This window comes from Propithecus coquereli, unplaced genomic scaffold (genome assembly GCF_000956105.1).
Source record: "Propithecus coquereli isolate 6110/MARCELLA unplaced genomic scaffold, Pcoq_1.0 Scaffold45, whole genome shotgun sequence".
Classification (NCBI taxonomy): domain Eukaryota; kingdom Metazoa; phylum Chordata; class Mammalia; order Primates; family Indriidae; genus Propithecus; species Propithecus coquereli.
The window spans coordinates 911,432-933,128 of record NW_012150285.1 but is presented as its reverse complement, the minus strand read 5'-3'; the positions used below and the strand labels follow the sequence as shown (position 1 = coordinate 933,128).

The 21,697-nt window shown below is 36.6% G+C and overlaps 1 protein-coding gene across 3 annotated transcripts; it reads right to left on the bottom strand.

Moving 5' to 3' along the window:
• Nucleotides 1–2,110: 2,110 nt before the first annotated feature.
• Nucleotides 2,111–20,975, bottom strand: VCAM1 (vascular cell adhesion molecule 1). Of its 3 annotated transcripts, none has more exons than XM_012654904.1 (9): nt 20,700–20,975; nt 19,872–20,147; nt 16,961–17,281; nt 15,376–15,642; nt 11,379–11,654; nt 9,156–9,476; nt 8,021–8,287; nt 6,399–6,665; nt 2,111–3,030 (listed from the first exon to the last, which is right to left on the bottom strand). In XM_012654904.1, exons 1-9 carry the CDS (start codon nt 20,761–20,763, stop codon nt 2,870–2,872), a joined length of 2,220 nt encoding a protein of 739 aa, XP_012510358.1. In that variant the 5' UTR covers nt 20,764–20,975; the 3' UTR covers nt 2,111–2,869. The 3 variants fall into 3 exon arrangements, with proteins under 3 accessions (XP_012510358.1, XP_012510359.1, XP_012510360.1); XM_012654905.1 differs by having other exon boundaries at nt 20,058–20,147; XM_012654906.1 differs by lacking the exon at nt 11,379–11,654.
• Between the last annotated feature and the right edge of the window lie 722 nt (nt 20,976–21,697).

The following is a 21,697-nucleotide window of genomic DNA, read 5'->3' as shown; positions in this document are numbered from 1 at the left end:
TATCAAATTACCAACATTGTACTCATGCACACAGATAGAAGTCAAACTCAATGGAAATCATGCAGTTGGGAGGGGGGAGGAGGCCATGTGTAAAATCATACCTAAGGTGTACAATGTACACTATCTGGGTGACGGGCACAATTACAAGTTTGACTCCAGCAGTACAAAAGCAATCCATGTAACCAAAACATTTGTAGCCCCATAATATTATGAAATATACGAAAATGTAATTTTATAGTAAGTATTTTTAGTTTGTCTTACTCAATATTCTCTTTGTGAGATTCATCCCTGTCATCACATGTAATCATAGTTCTAGAAACTACCTTTGAAGTTTAGGAAAAGTTCATTAACTGTCCTTTCTATTTACATTGTTTATACCAATCTGAAATCTCCTGTAGCAATGTGAATACTTGTGGTAAAGAGAGGAAGGATTGAAAACCACAAAGAAAAAAAAAAGAACAAAAATTAATATTTCAAGATTTTATTGTCTAAAGGTACAATTTTTAAAATACCAGTTTCATTGATTTGGGAATATGTACATAATAACATAGATAAATTTCAGGAGCATTAAACTAAGTGAAGAACACATACGTAAAAGACTATATGCTATACAATTCCATTTATATAAAATTCTGGAAGAGGCAAGACTATAATGATAGAAAACATATCATTGTCTGCCAAGGACCAAAAATGGTGGTGGGGTGGGGAGCTTTACTGCAAATGGGGTGTGATGGAAATCTTGAAGTGATAAAAATGTTTTATTTCTTGATTATAGTGGTAAATATAATTTTTAAAATACCATGAATAATAGTATAAAAATTATAAATTCCCTAGAAATAAATTTTAAAAAGGAATAAGACATTTATGACATGAGAATAATAAAATCTTTCTGAAAGTTCTTCTAAAAATCAGTAAGAAAAAAACAACCAATGTCTGTAAAAACAGCAAAAGAAATGTACAGATATTTCACAGAAGTGAATGCTCTTCTTTAAACATAAAAGGTCTTAAAATATTTTAAAAAGTTCAATATTATTAATAATCTGGGAAATGAAATTTTAAAACATTATGACAAATCATTTTACACCCATAAGGAATGAAAAAAATTTTAAATTAGGCTATACCACAGTTGGCAAGCCGTTCAGTAATGGGAATTCTTATTCACTGCTGGTGAAAGTGTAAATTATTTCTGCCACTTTAGAAAACAGTTTAGCTTTCCCTATAAACTTCAATATGTATAAATACTATAATCCAGCAGTTTCGTTAGGTATATAGACTCTAGAGAAATTGTTGCACCCTAGGTAAATTCTTGCACATGTTAGCCAGGAGCATATATTAATACAATGTTTACAAAAGCTTTGTTCATTATAGAAAAAACTAGAAACAGCCCAAATATCCATCAACATTAGAAGGGATAAGCAAATTGTGGCAAAGTCTTATATTGGAATACTATAGCACAGTAAAAAATGAATTACCTATAACTATACAGCAACATGAATGAATTTTGCAAGAACATAATTTTGAGTGAAACAATAAAGTCATAAGACAAATGTATCATTTTACTGTATTTATATAGAATGCAAAACCTGGCAAAACTAAGTTATGTACTACTCAGGGATATATAGATAGGTATAAAAGCTCCAAAGAAAGCAAGGAAATGATCAATATGTAATTCAGGATATTTATTGGTTACTGCTCAAGGAGAGCAAAGAGTTGCCATCAGTACGTGGCCTATAAAAGGTTCTAAAGAACAGTGATGTTCTATCTCTTGGACTTGGTGGTATGTACGTAGATATTTATTTGTTGTCCATTAATATGTGTGTATTAATCTGCATTCTTTTTATGTACACTATCTATATTTTTAATTTAAAAATGGCAGATTCCAAGGAACCAAAACAAAATATTTCAATTCATCAGCTTAGGGTGGCACCAAGAAATCTGAATTTTTGTCAAGTTCCTACAGTGATTTTGATAAAGGTAGTCTGAGGACCACATTTTCAGTATCTATTATTTCCATAGTTTCAACTCTTTAGTATTGTAACTTAGCATTTCAAAAAGAGCTACAACATGATTAAAGGAGGCAGTTTATAATAAATAAACACACAACCCTTCCAATTCCAGAAATTACAATTTTACTGTGCAAGAAATCTAAACATTTACAAAGGAAAATGAAAAAAAGTTTCATTTTTAGACCATATTTGGAAAGTTATACAAGATTCTGATAAACAAATATCATGCAACATCTCCGTACCATGCCAGTACCATACAGAGAAAGAAACACAGCCAACCGTCTTATCATAGGTTGAGGTATTTAGTACCCAAAAGTCAACCTAGTGCTCTCTCTATTTATTATTTGCCTATAAAAATATAAAACCTTGGCATCTTTACAAAACATGAAATTATTTTCAATGAAATTTATAATAATAAAATTTTGTTAAAGGAAATAAAATATAAGAAAAATGACAAAGGCCAACTGTCAGCCAATATTAATGTTAAATTTTCCTAAGATGCATTAAATTATAACAGTCAGTACAAGCAACAGTATTTAATTATTTTAACCATCTTATTTTAACCAGGCAACTTTGCTATGGCATAATTTTATTCTACATATATACAGATTGTGTTATTATCTATACACATCAAGGAACTCCTCCAGTCACAGTATCTCAATAGCAATGATTGTTTTTCAGGCAGAAAGTTTTCCTGTGGCTTTTTGCTGACAGCAAGGGGCAAAGGTGGCCATTTATTTCCATGTTCAATTCATTCAGGGAAGTCTGAACTCCAAGCTCATTGTTTTTCTCATGGAATGATGAGCAGTATTAAAGATTTGGACTGATAAATAGTGTCTCTGGTTGAACATATCAAACATTAGCTACACTTTTGATTTCTGTGCTTCTACAAGACTGTATGACCCTTTCATGTTGGCTTTTCTTGCAAAGTAGATGATCATTCCGATGGCAGGTATTATTAAGGAGGATACACAATAAAGCACGAGAAGTTCAGGAGAAAAATAGTCCCTGTTATTTTCTCTTCCTGGAAAAATAACAAAATGGATGCAATTAATGTCTAGTACAAAAAGAAATCATTTAATAATAATAGTTACACATTTTATTATAACAGTACAATTAGTTCTCCAACGAGAAGTGAATTAAAACAGTGATAAGGACCATCAGGACCCAAAGTGCATATTTCTCTGAATTATCCATATAATTAGTTGGTGATTGCTATGGTCATGATGGGTCTAAAGATGACAGTCAAAAAAATAAATAACTAAAGATGACAATCATTAACTTCCACAAACTTGGATTCAAATAGGTTCACGTTCAGTTGTAGAAGGAAAGTGAGGGTGCAACTTTTTAGGCCTTGTTTAATAAGAACGGGAATTAGAGAGGGCTGTTTGTGTTGGGAAACAGAAGTATCTACTAAAGAACTAGTACTCTGATCACCGTGAAATGTGAAATGTCTAATCAGTTCTCCAAGAAAATCCTTATAACAGAGTTTGACCATTAAAGTCAAATACCATAAACAAGATAGAAAGAGAAAAAGTTCTTACCAATGGCTTTTTCAGAGACATACAGAAAATTTTATGTTTTGTGTGTCAAAAACGGGGCATCTTAATATGTTATTCCTCTTCAGCACTTATATCATCTTTCAAAAAACTGAAGTTCTTAGATACTGTTATGTTTCAGCTTCAATTTTATTTACTCATAGAGGCATTCTCTGATCCACATCTCCCCCAGTCTAAATTAAGAACCCCAACATACTCTCAAAACCTACAACACTTTCCCTTCATAGCCCTTATCACAGCATCACAGCTTGCAATTAAAGATTTGTTCATACGACTATCTATTGAATTTGGTTTCCTCCTCTAGACTGTAAAACATATGAAGACATGTATGTCCATTTTCTTTGTGTTCTGTCACTGCATAGCCAGCACCTGACTCGCTGCTTGGTGTAATTGGCACCCCAAAAATATTTCGAGCACTAATACAATTTTTTCTTTCTACATCCTGTCATTTTGCCATTTAGTTGTAAATGAAGCACAGAAGGTAATAGTATATAAAACTTTAAAATTAATGTTCTTTTTAATCTACTAAAAATCATATGACAGCTGCAATATCATTTAACATCTTAACCTTATAAAAACATCTGAAGAAGATACTATGTCATATACTGAAGACTCGTTTCTCTTTATACTTTGTTTGCATGGCACTGTATGACCTCACAAAGTTTCACTAAGGGGCATATATGTTGCCTCAATCCTGGCAGAAATAAATGATCTGACTTTGGTGATCACTACATTCCTTATAAGGCTTTCTAATTACTGGAGGTCAACCAGGTGAAAAAGACTCACTAGCACCAGAGGATGTGAAGTCATTTTTTTCCAAATTATTGAAGAAAAACACTTCACCCTAAGCATAACGATAATTGACTCATTTTCTACCTTCTCTTGCAAGAATTGAGCTAGTGCTAGTCAAAGTATAAGGGTAATATTTGAACGAGATATCCACCATCATAATTATTGTTAGCCATCAATATTGATGACCTGCTAAATAGTGATACTTCTATTTCTATTGTTTTCTTTTCAACTTCATAAATATCTTTTGCCTTTCAGCTTTCTCTCAAGCATCTGCAGAAAAACAGAAATTTGCTGCTAAGTCAGTTGCCAGGGCAACTACAATTTTCTATTGGTTATATAAACACTGAATATCTTAAAGACTCCTGACCATTTCCATCAATGGAATACAATCAAGCCAAAACAAAAGGAAACAAATAAAAAACCCAGCCAAATACAAAGGAAAGTTAGTTGAAAATACCCAGAAAATTGTCAAACTTTTTTTGTCTCCATTGATATCTAGCTATTTTAAACTATATTCAGGTTGGGGGCATGAATTTCCAACTGAGTACCTAATATTCTTTGATGTTCATTTAAATAATGAGTGAAAAGTGGCAAATATGTAAGTGGATAATTTAATAAAGCAATTAGAAAAGACAACAATGTGGAAGAGACAAAGTTAAAAAGTGGAGAAGCAGCTCTGATGTGACTTTAAAAGAGAGCAACTAACTACAAACAGAAAGAACTACAGAAATGTCAGGAGACCAATTCCCTGGCACTGGGCTTAATAAAAAGTTCTCTGGAGGCACCAAGGATCAGAGAAAATAGGAATGAATGTATTTCAACCTACTCATAACTGAGATCTCGATCCATCCAGAATCATCCCCAACCTCACTAGAAGCACTGAGTACATATACCCTGTGTCATTTTGAGTGACATGATACAAGGTAAATGTTCCATTCTTCAAAGACATAGTAACTCCATTGGCCAGATCAACTCTTTTCAGGATAATCACTGCAAGTGGATGATTAAAAATTTTACATGTAATCATGATATTTTCCCCTTCTTTAACATCTCTAGATGGATGTATTGATACTGTCATGTTTCAAGGAGAGATTTATTGTGAAGACAGAAAACATGGTAAAGCTTACAATGTTGAGAAATTTGGCCAGACAGTAAAATTTTTACTTGTTTCCTGACTTAGATTCAAACTTTCTCTACATTGACAAGTGGCTGCTAACTCTGTTAGCCAAGTGCCAGACCTCATAAAAGTTGGCATTTGTTTACACTTGGCATTTGTTTACAGTCCTGTTTGCATGCCACTGCCAAGTATGGCTTCCAATACACAACAGTCACTCATTAGCATGCAAGGAGTGTGAAACCGATTAGCCAAGGCTAATGCACTCTGCTCATACCAGTAAGATCAACACATCCTACTCACTGAGCATTAGCAGGGGGAGTTGAGAGTTTAGGGGCCTTCTGAAGTTTCTCCATGAGGACATTGCCCCTCCCTTTCTCTCTCCATCAGAATAGGGTAGGATGGCAAGGCACTTGGAATTTTAAGGAGGCCTTTCTGTAGTACAGAGATCTTTTTAATGTTGTTTAGGATCAAGTTTGCTACACTCAATTATTATCCTGAAAGAAAATATGCAGTTACTCCCTGTTCAGAAAATAGCATTCTTTTCTGGTAGGAAGGAAGAGGGTCCTTCTTTTTCTATATGCCAGTCCTACTTTTTTAGTTTCCTTATAACCCCCAGGGAAAGGTTTGGAAAATATGGTTAAACATTTAGTAAATGCAAGACCTCAGAGACCAATGATGAATTGTAAACTTTGAAAAAAGCAAATGGGAATTCCACACTCACCAATGATTAATGTCAACTTCCTTGCTTAACTCTATAGGATACAGCAGCTGTGCTTGATTATTTCAAGAAACATTAAGAAATAACCAAATCAACATAGAATTCAGCTCCATTTTGCCAACTCACTTACCTAATACTAGAAAGTCTTTACAATCCATGGAAACTCTGAACTATTATAAAGAAAACCCTAAAAACAAAAAACTAACCTTTAACATCAAGTGTTAAACTTTTTAATTTTGAGCCAATTTCATTTTTAGATTCACATTCGTAAACCCCTGCATCCTCCAACTGGGCCTTGCGGATGGTATATGCGCCATCTATAGATTTTAGCACTGTGTCTCCTGTCTCTGCTTTTTTCTTCAGGATTATCCATGTTTCTGGAACATTTCCACATGTACAGGAGATAATGACAGTGTCTCCTTCTTTGACACTCTCAGAAGGAAAAGCTGTAAGTTTTATGTCTTCTGGAGCAACTGTAAAGAGAATTTAAAAGGTACCCCTGATTAAGTGAAATAGAAATCAACTCCATATTAATTTATAACACCAACACTAGCTGCCAGGGAGGTATTCGTGCTTATTGTTTGCATCAGATGTTAAGAAGGGCAAGTAAAGAAGTCAAGAATTTACTGGATTGTTGGAAATTATCATGTTATAAACAAGAGAAGACATGTCATACTTCTCTCATGCCCCTTAATATAATTCTTTACCCAGCCTAGCATAAAAAAAAATAGGTGTTTAATAAATAGCTATAGAATTCAAATGTGAAAAAGAAAATTAATCTTTTGTCACAATATTTTACAAAGTTTTCTTGCAAGTACAAAGGCCTTTACAGGCTTCTGGGTTTTGACTTGGATCCTCCCAGATTAAGAAATTAAGCTGTATAGAGATGGCTTTTTCAATATCCTAAACAACACCACTACCATTTATCAAGTTCTAGGCACTACGTGACATATAACATCTTTATTAACGCAACAACCCATGGGGGAGGTACCACATCACCATTTTTTAAGCAAGATTCCTACCAAGGTCATCTATTTTGTGACCTGATTTGAAATTCTTTCCCCATCCAAGGCTGTGACAGCTATCCTAAAAATTGTGGTTTTTTTTTTTTGAAGGTTGTGCATTGCCTTCCAAAATTATTCCTTTAAAATGCAAATCTTATTGAGATGAGGTTATTAATATCAATATTTTAGTGGAAATAATACCACGGAGTAAGAGAGGAAATGACAGCCCTAGTGAAGAAAAGAACCCTGGTGCCCAAAAAGGAAAGTAGAGGGGCAAATCCAGGTTGATCACTTCATAATTGACTTCAACCTGCGAACTAGGAATTGTTTGGTTTTCAGTTTTGGGTCTCCATCCTGGAGAGAGGGGGCCTAGATCACCAGGCTGATGAGTCAGAGGACACAGTCGCTACTACTCTAAATCTTAGAATTTGCAAAAGGTTTAAGTGCTGTCTTAGGCTTCTAAGTTATTACTAGTAGGCATCTTTTAAAGACAAATATTGTCGCTTTAATCCTAAGTAATTCCCAAATACATATATACCTCTTCCTATTTTTATTTCAACACCATGATCATTGCCTGATAAATGTAACTGGAACTTCTGGCACAGTACCCAGAGCTAACATTTCACTTGAAGTTAGAGAACTTTCAAGATAAATAACTTGTAATTTCAGGAGCTTTCCATGCATAGGAAACATCATGAACTCTTCAAAGCCCTCAATACACTTTTGTAGTAAAAATTCTATTTTCAAAGAGGACTTTGCTCATAACCAGTCACACAACCGAAAAGATACGAGTAACGATAACTCATTAATCACACTCTATTCACCTTGGATAATTAATTCGACTTCTTTTCTGCTTATTCCAGCCTGGTTAATCCCATCACACACGTAAATTCCAGAATCTTCCATTGTTGTAGAAATTAAGGTAAGAGTTGCATTCTCAGAAAGAGGCTGAAGAGCCCCATTATTTAGCTTCCTGCTCCACAGGATTTTCGGAGCTGGAAGGCCATCGCTGGAGCATGTCATGGTCACAAAACTGCCTTCCTCCAGGATGGAGGATGGGCTGACCAAGACAGTTATATCTCTGGGGGCAACTGAAAAGGTAGAGACACTTGTTAGCTTGACTTCTTGTACCCTGAGTTCCAAAGAGTTTTAATAATGTTGCAAAACTGGGTATGGATTCAGACAGTTTATAAACCTTGATAACTTTCCCAAAGGAAGTTTCTGTCCTGATTTACTCTAGCAGATACAGAATGAAAGAGTAGAATATGGATACATCATGGATATTTTCTAATGGGAGTAAGTTCCATAGAAACTCTCTTGCTACCAAAGAATGGATGGTCAATGATAGTGTGTATTGCTGTTTCTGGTAGATTAAACATGACCATGAATTATTTGAATCTCCTCCTGTGAAAAGATGTGGCCTCTTTTTCTACCCCTTGATTGTGAGTTGGCCTTGTGACTCACTTTGACCGATGTAACGTGGAAGCAGTAACACTGCATGACTCCCAAACCGAGGCCTGTAAGAGGCTATTTTTGTTTTTAACCTTCTTGAAACACTGCTCTGTGAGTAAACTTAGGTTACCTTCCTTGAGGATGACGAAAAGAGGCCACGACATCCCAGATAAGGCCCCAGACTTGTGAGTGAGGCGATCTGAGACCAATCAACCCTGCTGACCTTACTGAAAATGTTTAAGGGAGCTCAGCTGGTACCATATTGAGCAGACTGCCCAGCTGGCCCGGTCCAAATTGCCAACCCATAGGATCATGAGCAAATAAATGGTTATTATTTCAAGTTTTGGTAGGGGGTGGTTTCTTATAATCATCATTCTTTTGAAATTTCTTTTCAGCTATGTTTTTTTTCCACAGAGGTTTTAACTATTAACCTTATGTTAACTATTGCCTGGCAAACATGGTAAAGAAATCCATATTAAATTGTGGATACATCACATATGTACTTACCATTGACATAAAGTGTCTGTGTACTCTGCCTTTGTTTGGGTTCAAATTCCATTTCATCAATATGTAACTTAGCCCGACAAACAAGAACTTTTCCAGTATCTTCAGTGGTGGGGATGAAGGTCATTTCCAAACTTTTGGTCTCTAGGGATTGCCCATCCTCTCCCTCTGAAAAGTTTTTATTTTCCAGAATAGTCTCCCCCTTAAGTAATTCAATCTCCAGCCGGTCAAAAGGGTACACATTAGGAACCTTGCAGCTTACAGTGACGGGACTTCCATTCACTAGCGGACCACTCATCTCAATTTCCGGATCGCTAGGGAATGCTACAAATATCAAACAAAAATGATGTTTATAAGTGACATTCAAGGAAAAATTGAATTAAGCTCTATTAAATGTAAAGATCTCAAAACGACAGCTTTAACTCACCTGGAATAGAGTGATCATTAATATATAAATAATGACATTAATATTAATAGTTAATATTTATGATATTAAATATAAATAATGTTGGAAACAAAAAATACTTAATACATCATCATCCAGTAATAAATATTTTTTATTTCTTATTTTTCTCTTGCTAGTGATGCAATCACGTTGAGTGCCATGGCTTGATCTTTTCTAAGGACACATCAGCTTCCACCATCTTATTTAGTAACAATACATTTTAAATGTTTTAAATATTTGCCATGATGTATTGAATACTGCATATGAACTAGTGTCTTAACATCCATTATCTCAGTCTTCAAAGCAGCCAGATGAAATGAGTATTATTTAATTTATTTCATAGCTTGGAAAACTGAAATGTTACAGAGGTTAAGAGATTTTCAGTACACATCATACCTAGTAAGTCACTGAGCTGATATCGGAATTGTGTTTCTCTGACCTCAGAGCCCAGGCATGGTTTCACAGAGCTATGTAGCTCTATATCAAATAAGAGCCACAGGGCAGTTCTCAATTTAGACAGTTGAAATTCTAATGACCAAATTCATGCAGCAGTTTTTAAATATTTCTCAGATAATATCTGCAATTATGAAAAGAATTGGCTTAACTGTATTATTTAGAATCTAACCTGAGAGATTTATATTCTAAATAATAACATTTATAATATATCCTATGCAAATCAATAAAAATGAGATTAAAATAGTTATCAAGGACAATTGTAATGCTAAAAAAAATTTTCCTTAAGCAAAATGTTGTTAACGTGATACATTCTCAAATATTTCCATATTGAAATAAGACTTCACTGCTGGTTCTCATTTCTGTTGGGAATGTGCCTACATCAGCAGATCATGGATTCTGGGTAATATGATAATGCAAATGAAATTTAGCCTTCTTTTGAGAGATTCAAATCCCTTTATAGACATACTCTAACTCATTCTGAACAAAATCCTGAAGGGTATCACAAGTTTGGGCAAGGATTCTGTTGGAAAATCTCTACAATATGTTCTCTGGAGTTCCGCTGAATAAAACAAGGCAAAGTAACCCTCTCAGAGACCTAATTTTGTGGTCACTTTGCATATTTTGTCCCTCACTCATTATAGACTGAGGAACTCCAGCAATGTCAAACTATAGAGATTTGAGGTTGTAAATAATGTTTATTAAGGCGACAGGAAGAGCAAGCAGAAGTGTAGCGCGTACGCAGTGTAGATCAGCACTGAGATCCAGTGCTGCCTCCTGATTCTGCTCTTCCCCTGCTGCCACTGGCCATCCTCGTCTCCAGTCGAACACTTTATCATGATTCTTGGCTTTCTTCTGCTTAATTTTCTTCCCATCCTATAGATCGGTTTTCCAAATGTGCCATTAAAACAGCGGGTCAGGCCTCACCTCCAATCTGGATATTTGAGCAGCCGTCACCCCCACCCGGTCATCTGTATTCACCCCCTCCATCCACCCGATATACACGTGGAAGGGCTGGAAAGCAGGGAGCATGGACCGTGTTCAAGGGCACGATGAGAGGGTACTGACGAGACCCAAACTTGTCAATACATCCGCCAGATTGTGGATGTTGTGTACACACATAATGTGTACTTAAGATTTAGGCCAATTATGCTGCATCAAACCATTGTGGTTCAGAGATTTAGGAACCGTTCACAATGCTAAATTGCCTTCCTAAATATAGGGAGCTCATTGCATGTCACAGACTCGTATTCTTTTCCTTCCAATGGGATTGAAAATAAATAAATGAAAAAACAAACAAACAGGAAACGATTCTGAAAACCACTTACAGTAGAGCTTCACATGGATCCCCTTTTTCTGTTTCTTATGTCCACAGGTCACTGTGCACAGGTAAGAGCGTTCGTTTGCAAAGCTCACACGGCTCAGAGTCAGCGTGGACTTGGTGCCCTCACTCCTCACATTCTCACGCAGAGGGCTGTCTATCTGGGTTTCCCAAGAGAAAGACGGGAACTCGCAGTCTGTGACACCACATGTCAACACAACTGAGTCCCCAATCTGAGCAGCAATCTGGGGACCAGGGGAGATCTCAACAGTAAATGGTTTCTCTGGGGAGGAAGAAAAGGACAAGATGAAAAGAGGATAAGATTCTTTTCTCCTTTTATCACAATCCATTATATGATCTTTATTTTTCCTGATCTCCTTTCAGGTATTTGTGCCAAGAAATGACTCCTCTCCGCCTTGGGACCATCAGGAATGAGACCACATCTTTTAAGAATGAATCTATGACAGTCTGTTGATTCATGCACTTAACAGAATGAATGCAGATAAAAATTTGTCAAGACAGGTTGACATCTTTTCATAGCAATAATCCAGTCTCTGCTCATATGTAGTTTGCCAAATCACTGTAATAGTGGACAATAGCTCAAATAATTTAAATGGTTCTTGTATGTCAAGCATTATGTAAGCCACTTTCTCTTTCTCCTTCTGCTTCTACACCTTCTCTCTTTTATCCTCCTTCTCTTTCTTTATGAGGAAATTTAGGCTCAGAAATGCCAAATAACCATACCCAGCTTGTGAGAGGCAAAATTAGGACTTGATGCCAGGTGGGTCTGATTCAAGATCCTGGCTTTTCAGCTGTGAAAACAACTCAGTCAAGTTACCCTCATGTGGAGATAAAACAAGATGTAAAAGAGGTATTGGAGAAAGCTACACAAAATGTCTTTTAATTAAAAGCAGTACCCAATACCCATAATGGACCAGCAGTTAGAGCTTCTGTTCCAATAATACAAAGTTGTACCGCTGAAAGTCACACAGAATCTCATTGAAAGCAAAGTCAAAATCTAAGCATTAAAGTGATACATAAGTCACCTCCAAAGTTTTGCTTGATGCAATATAAAATATTTTACAATTAATTCAGGGGCTGAAAGCTCATACATGAGAGCAAACTCCTAAGTCTCAAGTATCTAGAAAGTCCCTTTGGCCATCAGTGTCCTCCCTGATAGGCACACAGACTTCTTTTGGATGACCACTGTTTAGAGAGAAAGGGAATTCTAAATCTTGTCTTTGTTCCCCTGAAGAAACTGGGAGTGGTCGGGCAACTCTGAAAGTGATAGATGAAACACTACAGAAAATCACTAAAATCTTCCTTGTAAATAGCAGATTAGAGATAGAAGAAATCTCAAATCATAAATAATCCCAATCAACTACGTCTTGCATGGTTCTCATCTGTGCCAGAAGCTATTTTTCTCAATTTGGTTTATCTTAGTATTTTCCAAAGACGGATCTCCTCAACAAACTGATTTGCTATTAGATTTGCTATTAGAAAGAGAGATCTTTCAGAATACTAACCAGAGTTCTGAATTCCTTATATGCTAGTATAAGAATGAGGAAGTTTAAACACAGATGCACTTTCTGCCTGTGAACACTTCTCAGATCATTCTTCAGAGTGGCTACGTATATTACCATGAGAACTTGTAGCTCTGGGGGAGTAATTCTTTTAAGTAGCTGAAAGGTCCTTTAAAAGTTCAATTCTACCTTCAGTACTTAAGGTCATTAGTATCCCATGTGACGCAAAGTGCAAAATCACTCTCCCCAACCCCAGAACACATTTCTTCTGAGCATTGAATTGTGATGCATCTTATTATGGGGTGGAACTAACCCAGGCTGGATAATAAGCTTTGTACACTTGTATTAGTGTGATATTTTTCCCTATCACTTGAGAATGCTAATCGAATATCCAACTGAGGTAATTAATTGATGGTCAGTTTGAATTGTTTTTAATCACCCAAGTTTAAACTCCATGTTTCCACATTTGTGTTGTTCATGTTTACAATTTATTCATTCATTCAACAAACATTTACTGAACACTTATCATGTGTCAAGGACTGTGCTAGGTGCCCAAACAGTAAAACGCACACACACACACACACACCCACACACACACACAGAGTTCCTGCCTTAACTAAGCTTAAGGCTTAATAGAAAGACACATTTAAATACTTACACAATTCTTGGATTCTTGGACAAGTGTCCTTAATTAATAGGTGTTGAACAGAGTAGAAGTGCATATAGTCGTGTTGAGTGTACACAAAGGGAAGATCGAGCAGCTCGGCCTGACACAATGTGGAATTGGGAGGTTGACAGGAGCTTTGTCTTGAAGGATGGCTGAGACTTTGCCAAGTGAAGGAAGGAGAAAGGCCATTCCAGGCAAAAAGAACAGCATAAACAGAGGCATCGAGTCACCAGCAAAGCTGCAAAGGTAGTTTCTGACCAGACTCTGAAGAGTTATATGTAACTACTTTAATAAATATATGAATTCATATAAAATGAACATCTTTTGTGTTTTGTGTTTAAAGTAATTAACTCTAGTAGCAGTGCATAGGACTGGTTATCTTGGGGAAAGAATGATAGCAGGGAGACCATTTAAAGACAATTAGCTATAAAACACATGCAATACTACTCAGCCTTAAAAAAGGAAATTCTGTCATTTGTGCCAACATGGTTGAACCCAGAGGACATTACGCTAAGCGAAATAAACCAGGCACAGAAAGACAAACACCACATGATCTCACTTTTAAGTGGAATCTAAAAAAGTCAAACTCATAGAAGTAGAGAGTAGAATAGTAGTTACCAGAGGCTGGGGGTTGGGGAGTAAGGTAATCAGATGTTGATCAAAAGGTACATAGTTTCAGTTTCACGGGAGATAATAAATTTTTGAGACCTGTTGCACAGCATGGTGACTACAGTTAATAATAACGTATGTTTTAAAATAGCTAAAAGAGTAAATTTTAAATGTCTCAACACAAAAAATGATGTGAGGTGATGAATATGTTAACTGACTTGGTTTAATCACTCCACATTGTATACATATAACAAACATCACATTGTACCCTAGAATTGTATGCAATCATGGTTTGCTAATTTAAAAAATATTAATTTTTAAAAAATAAATCACAAAGACAATTAGCTATAATTGAAAAGGCATGGGTTTTAGATTAAAACAAGCCTTATTAAAATAACAGAAAATGCAACTAAAGAGCTATTTGATTATAGGCAAATTATGAACTATGCTGAGCCTGAGTATTTATCCACCTCATAGTGTGGTAAAGATTAATAAGATAATATATACAAAGCGGAATGTGGATTTCCTGGCAAATATTAGGTGTACAGTCCATAGGTGGTGCTGTTATTAATTTCTGTGAGATTCCATTCTCTCATCTGTAAAATGGCTATAAAATATTTACTCTTTAGTTAACTCTTAAAGATTACAGATAGCATATGGAAAGTGCCAGAAACATAGCTGCTGTTCAATGAATACTGTTAACACCTTGCAAGAGTCCAAGTGAGAGATGATAAACTGAGGCAATGGCAAGAAGGTTGAAGAATAGGTCATATTTTAGGGATCATTTTGAGGTAGAACTGACCGGATTTGGTGACATAGAGTGGGTACATGAATTTGGGAGTAATCAGCACAGAATAGTCCCATTCTTGGGCGTCTAGAGTGAGAAAAGATGAGGACCACATATTATAACCGGAAAATATCAATACCCAAGGAGCAGGAGGAAGAGAGAAAGACAGGGAATAATGCAGTGAAGAAGTGATTTGAGATGGAAAAGAATTAGAAAAGCAGAGCTGTGGAAACTCAGGGGTGGTGGGGAGACTTCCAGGAAGCATGAGCAGGATAAATGCATATTTGTGCTGCAGTACCTGGCAATCAGATGGGTCATCAATGAAACTCACAGAAGCAATTTCAGCATTGAAACTGTGTCACTATTGCTCCAATCCCAATGACAACACCTTTATCCTTCCTTGACATATTCTACTCACCTTGAACAACTAATTCCACCTCGCTTCTGTGTTTCCCAATCAGATTAACTCCTTCACACACGTAAATTCCAGAATATTCCATTCTCATAGCAATTAAAGTGAGAGTTGCATTGTCAGAAAGGGGCTGTAGATTTTCATTGTCTAATTTCTTGCTCCAGAAAATCTGTGGAGCTGGTAGACCCTCACTGGAACATGTCATTGTCACAGAGCCACCTTCTTGCAGCCTTGTGGAGGGATTCACAGAGATAACTGTATTTTGGGGTGAGACTGAAAAGGAAGGATGTAATATTAGGAGTTGCTAAGCATTATCCCAATCCAACAGGGGTAATACGTTTCTCTCACAAACTGTATGTATGTGCTTCCACAAATTTGATGAACTTACTCTGCCAAATTGCCATAAGGAACTGCTGAGTCATTAAAAATAAGCAGTATAGTTTCTGACTAACCTGACTGAATTACTTTTTTTGATGTTTTGTGTTTTCAGATTGTCACAGATGTTCGTAAATTAAAAAGATTGTCATAGATGTTCGTAAATTAAAAAGCGTCATGTGGCTCCAACTCCCATCTAAGGGTAGGAGTCCCATCTAAGCATCCTTGGCACATGCTCATCCAAGACAGCTTCAACATTTAATGAGAGTCAACCCATTGCCTTAGAAAGCGGTCAGTTTGATTTTTGGACAGCTCTAATTATTAGAATATTTTCCTCTATTGAGCTGAAATCTTCCTCTCTATAACTAACTTAAACATATTGCTCATACATAGCTCAGCCCTCTACTGTTACAGAATAAATGAAATCACTCTTTCACACAACTGTCTTTCAAACACTTAATTAAAGCTCTCTTTTCCAGGTTTTGTATTTTCTAGGAAAAATATTATCTGTCTTGATTATTCTTCTCAAAATATTAAAACTTATCCATCTCATTCTCTTTTGGCTAAACACACTACAGTTGACAATACTTTTAAATGTGGTACCCAGAGCAGAACACAGCATTTCAGTCGAGAACAGAGCAGAGTGTGTCCACCCTTACAAAATTCTGAGACTTCAAAACTGCCTCAAATCTCCCGGCAGTCTCAGGGACATAGGAGGCAATTGAACCCCCTCGCCTTTCCCCCACCTGGTGCATATGTGTACGTGTGAGCACATCATATACACACGCACACACAAACACACAGAGAATAACTGCTCACCTTTTTGAGTTTCTATACCTGTGCAACTAATATTTCAAGGCTTATTATGAGAGTTTACACAACAAGATTAAAAACATTTTATAATTTGACCTATTTCCTACTACCCACTCAGATGGTATTGTTATTCCCCTTTGATAGACGGGGAAATAGAGAAATTAAGTTACCCAAGCTCACACAGTTAAGGGAGCCGGCAATTAAGTTCAAGTCTTCTCAAATACAGTATTCTTTTCATTGAATTATGCTATTGGCAAATATTGTGCTTCCAATGAATAAAAATGGAACAAAAACTATAAACAAATTTCTTGTTGACCTAGTTGCTAAGTTTATTGCGATATTATATTGCTATATCCAAGACTGAATTCCCATAAAAACTAGATCACATCACACAAGTACTTACTGTAGACTTGCAGTTCTTTTGTAGTCTCCCTTTCTTTGGGCACAGAATCAATTTCATCGATGTGTAATCTAGCTCGGCAAACAAGAGCTTTTCCAGTATCCTCGATGATAGGAGTAAAGGTTACTTCCACACTCTTGGTTTCGAGGGACTTCCTTTCCACATCCTCTACAAAGGCCTGACTCTTCATGTGATGGTCTCCCTTCCATAAATCTATTTCCAGCCTGTCAAACGGGTATACATCAGGGACCAAACACTTGACTATGACCGGCTTTCCAGCCTCCAGAGGGCCACTGAAATGAATCTCTGGATCCTTAGGAAAAGCTGCAAAGATCAAGTAAATACATAGTGGACTTTTTGGTCACTTTTTCCTCATAGAATAAGGTCTCTTACTGTTTCAATGCAATGCAAATCAAGTCTAACATTTTGTTAATATAGTCTCAATACAGCAGAATTATGTAAATAGCCTTCCATGATTTTGAGTGGGTTCAAGGAGCAAGAATCAGAACAATCATATTTTAGAGGATTCTTTGGTTCTGATCCTCTGTGTATTAAGGGTTGCATGTTATTGGAGTTTGGAGTAAAAGAAGGAAGAAAAAAAACTAATGTTTATTGAAACTTACATGTGCGTGTCACTATGATATATACTTAACATAAATGATTTTATTTTATCCACACAATAACCCTAAGAGATAAAGACCACATTTCACAGATAAGAAAACTTGGACTGGGCATGTGTGTGTAACTTGTGTGAGGTGACACCGGTAGGAAGGTAAACATGGGACTTAAACTCAGGATTTCTATTACACCGTGTTACTACTGCAGATTTAGACTATCTCACATTCTCTTAGGACAGCTGTATTTCCATTCTACAGATAATGACTGTAAGGCTCAGAATGTCATTGCAAAGAACAGTTATTGAACAAGATGTGCTTAGAAATGAAAAGGCAAACTTTAAATAACTGGCTTCTGAAAATGATGCCTCTGACAAGAATATATCCACCAGAAAGGTACTCCTGTGCAGTCTTTACATTCCAGAAGGCAGATTTGTTTCCTGAAATGCCTAACTCAATGTCCCACCATGTATTCCACTGAAACTTCCAGCGCTAGGAAACACACGATTCCAGTTGGCCATTGCCTCCTTTGCAAGGGTTACCTATTTCCTCACACACTGCCGTGATGGCAACACGTTGGTAGCTTCAAGACTGTGTAGTAAAAAGAATATAAAGATCTCAACTCTAAAGAATATTACAATCAAATGTGAAATGGAGACAGACTGTTAAACATAATGAGAAACAGACACTCTTAGAGAAAAACCCCAGGCAAGATAATTAAAGCCAGAAGGGTCTTCATTTCTCTTTTTTAAGTCTTCAACTATTTGGTACTTATGGGCAAAGGTGAAGGAACTGGAAATGCTTTGCTATGTGAAAAACATAGCATTTAAAAATTTTTCCACCAGTAATTTCTGTCCTTCAGAGTCTGTAAGAAATGTGCCTATTCTATGCAGTTTGATGTCAGGTAATATAAGAACTTGCTACTTTTTCCTGTATTTACATAAGGGGACCTTTCAGGGAGCTCAGGAGGCTGCACAGACATAAACTATGCATGTACAACCAGCATAATTGAAAGCAGCCGGCTAAGCACAGTTTTTCGGGAAGCTTTAGCAACACATAGGGCTTGTTGAAAAATCAGTTAAGGTTACTGGGCAAAGTTAGACTCCAGTATGGTAGAAAGGAATGAGCATATTTATAATCAAATGAGGTCTTCACGAAGAAATGACCATAAATGAGTCTAGTTTGTTAGAAAGAGACGCCATCAGTAACCAAAGGCAAATAATTTGTTAGGTTAGATTTTTACCTCTCTTGCTAACTTCATTTGCTGAATTGAGAATAGAATGGGATGCGTTTCAGTAGCTGGTAAACTGGGAGTATTCGTTCACTTTCATGAGACGAAACTAGTTTATTATACAAATATCTTTGAGGTTGAGCACCATGGCTTTGAGGCACCAAAAAAACACAAAATTCCTAAATTTATTGACACCACAATCAAACAAGTGAAATGCTTGTAGATTTTTTTTCTAATGCTTAAGGAGAAAATTTTTATACTGAAGCCTATTACTAATTATGGACCTTCTATTTAATCTTTAAACTGATTTTAAGCACCAAATTGCATAAGAATAAATGAATAGAAAATCCCTGGAAGATGGAATTCATAAATCATTTAGACACATGAGCAAGTAAACATGTAAGAATATAATCAAATGAAAAATTTTTTAAAAATTAAATAAAAGAATCTTAAAGATTTTCGTTTTAGGCCGGGCACGGTGGCTCACGCCTGTAATCCTAGCACTCTGGGAGGCCGAGGCGGGAGGATTGTTTGAGCTCAGGAGTTCGAAACCAGCCTGAGCAAGAGCGAGACCCCGTCTCTACTAAAAATAGAAAGAAATTAATCAGACAACTAAAAATATATAGAAAAAATTAGCCGGGCATGGTGGCGCATGCCTGTAGTCCCAGCTACTCGGGAGGCTGAGGCAGGAGGATTGCTTGAGCCCAGGAGTTTGAGGTTGCTGTGAGCTAAGACGACTCCACGGCACTCTAGCCCGGACAACAAAAGTGAGACTCTGTCTCAAAAAAAAAAAGATTTTCATTTTATAGCTAAGGAAACTGAAGCCCAGAGAGAGCAAGTCTTATGCATAGTCATCACGTTTGTGGCAGAGGTGGAAACAGAAGCCAAGATTTGGATTCCTGATCTAGTGCTAGCATCAGCTACCTCTAGCTTTCTTGATGTCATTCGTTCTCTAGCCAAGAATCTGCACATGAATATCCTTTCAAAAACTTTTTCTTAAATATCCTCTTTTAAAAAACTAATGCAAAGAAAAATTGAGAGAAAACCAAACGTTCTCCAAAGCACTCACAGTAGATCTCTACCCGGATTCCTTTTTCCAGTTTCTCAGATCCACAAAATGCCATGCACAGGTAAGAGAGTTCGTTCTCAAAACTAACAGGATTCATGGTCAGCGTGGAGTTGGTCCCCTCACTCCTCACACTCGCATACAGCGGACTGTCCATCTGGGTTCTCCACATGAAAGACGGAGACTCACAGCCCGTGGTGCTGCAAGTCAATGAGACGGAGTCACCAATCTGAGCAAGAGATCTGGATTCAGGAGTGGTCTCCATTTTAAAAGCTTGAGCTGCAAAAGCAAAAGGGAAAAAAGCAAATTTGCCACTGGTTTCTCTAGTATTCTACCCCCTCTTCTTTGTTCTGGTATAATGTCCAAAGTATGATCTGACTGATCTCTTTCCTAAATTGCTTCAAACTAACTGCAAAGCAGCCAGAAAGCACTAAAGTCACTGCCGAAGAAGTTGTTGAAATTATCTTCACTCAGGAGAATTCTCAGTTCTGACTCGATGCCCATTTATCAAAGCTGTTTTGTTATTTGCTAAGTTTGACCTCATTATCAAGTATAGGAAACTAAAGAGATAGACCTACCAGAGAGAGTATCCAAATTGCTCATTTCACTTTGGGAAAAAAGCGATAAAAAATACATCAATTTGCAGCTCTAACTATGACAGTATAATGGCATGTAGCAAAACTCAATAGCACATTAAAAGTTGAGTTAAACTAACTTTTTCCACTGTTTAAAATCCTAGTGCTCTCTTCACTAACATAGGAAAACTGACTGAAGACAAAACCAAGGCTAAAATGGAATGCTAGCATTTGAAACAGATCAAGAAGAACTTACAAGCTGCAAACACTATCCAAAGCATATATGAGGCTCCAAAGATCACGACCATCCTCCCAGGCATTTTAAGTTGCCGCTGTGATGAGAAAATAATGGTTCCAAAACCCTTATTTCCGCTCCACCTGAAAGTGCCTGGGAAGAGTCTTCAGCCTCTAAAGCCAGTGAGGCTCGTGAGGAGTGAAATAGAAAGTCTGCTTCTTATAAAGGGTCTTGCTGCAGAGGCGGAGGGAAATCCCTTCAAGGGGAAACCCGGGGCAGAGCCAGGGAAAAAAGTTTAACTGACACCCAGCCAAGTCCCAGTATTAACCCCTTCAGTTGCTCTCAGTGCTGAAACTACTCTCTCTGTCCCAGAAAAATAAGACACTTCCAAGACTATAAAAGATCAGGCTTTTCCTGATCTTCAAATCCAAAAGGATATCTTTACTAGAAAAGGACAAGACCACACTCACTGCAGAATGAAGCTTTCTGAATCTAATGGAGGCAGGGGAGGGAGAAATAGTAAATTATACTTTAGTTTTTGAACGGAAAAATAACCACTATGTCATGTGAACTTATTTTCTCTATTAAGAAAATACATTTGCAATTCTAAAATAGAGATTATATTTTATAAGAAAAAGAAAAAGATCCTTTCTTTTGATGAGTCATTTTTTAAAAGGGAGACAGCATAATTTCTTAATTTTATATTTTTTATTCATAAAAACAGTTCTTATGACAACAAATATCAGCTTTCTGAAATTATTTTCTTGAGTGGAAAGTAAAAGAATGCATTAATAATTAAATATTGCTGCCAAAACAAGGGATCTAGTTTTTCCTCTTTTGTTTCAGAGAAGCTACCACCTCTTTGGTCGAATTGCTAGATGACTGGAAATCTTTCGCAGACTTCAATGCAACTGTATGGAATCCATCTGAAGTGGCAAATCTCTTGGGCTGTGGGATTTAGCCACAAGTCCAGTTAAAACGTGAAAAATAATTTGTTATTGTTATAGGGGAGGGGATGA

Bases quoted from the DNA above. Each gene is read 5' to 3' on its own strand.
- VCAM1 (XM_012654904.1), bottom strand. From the start codon at position 20,763: ATGCCTGGGAGGATGGTCGTGATCTTTGGAGCCTCATATATGCTTTGG. The intron at 20,148-20,699 runs GTAAGTTCTTCT...TTGCTTTTGCAG, and splicing joins TTGGATAGTGTTTGCAGCTT to CTCAAGCTTTTAAAATGGAG. The intron at 17,282-19,871 runs GTGAGTGCTTTG...TGATCTTTGCAG, and splicing joins AATCCGGGTAGAGATCTACT to CTTTTCCTAAGGATCCAGAG.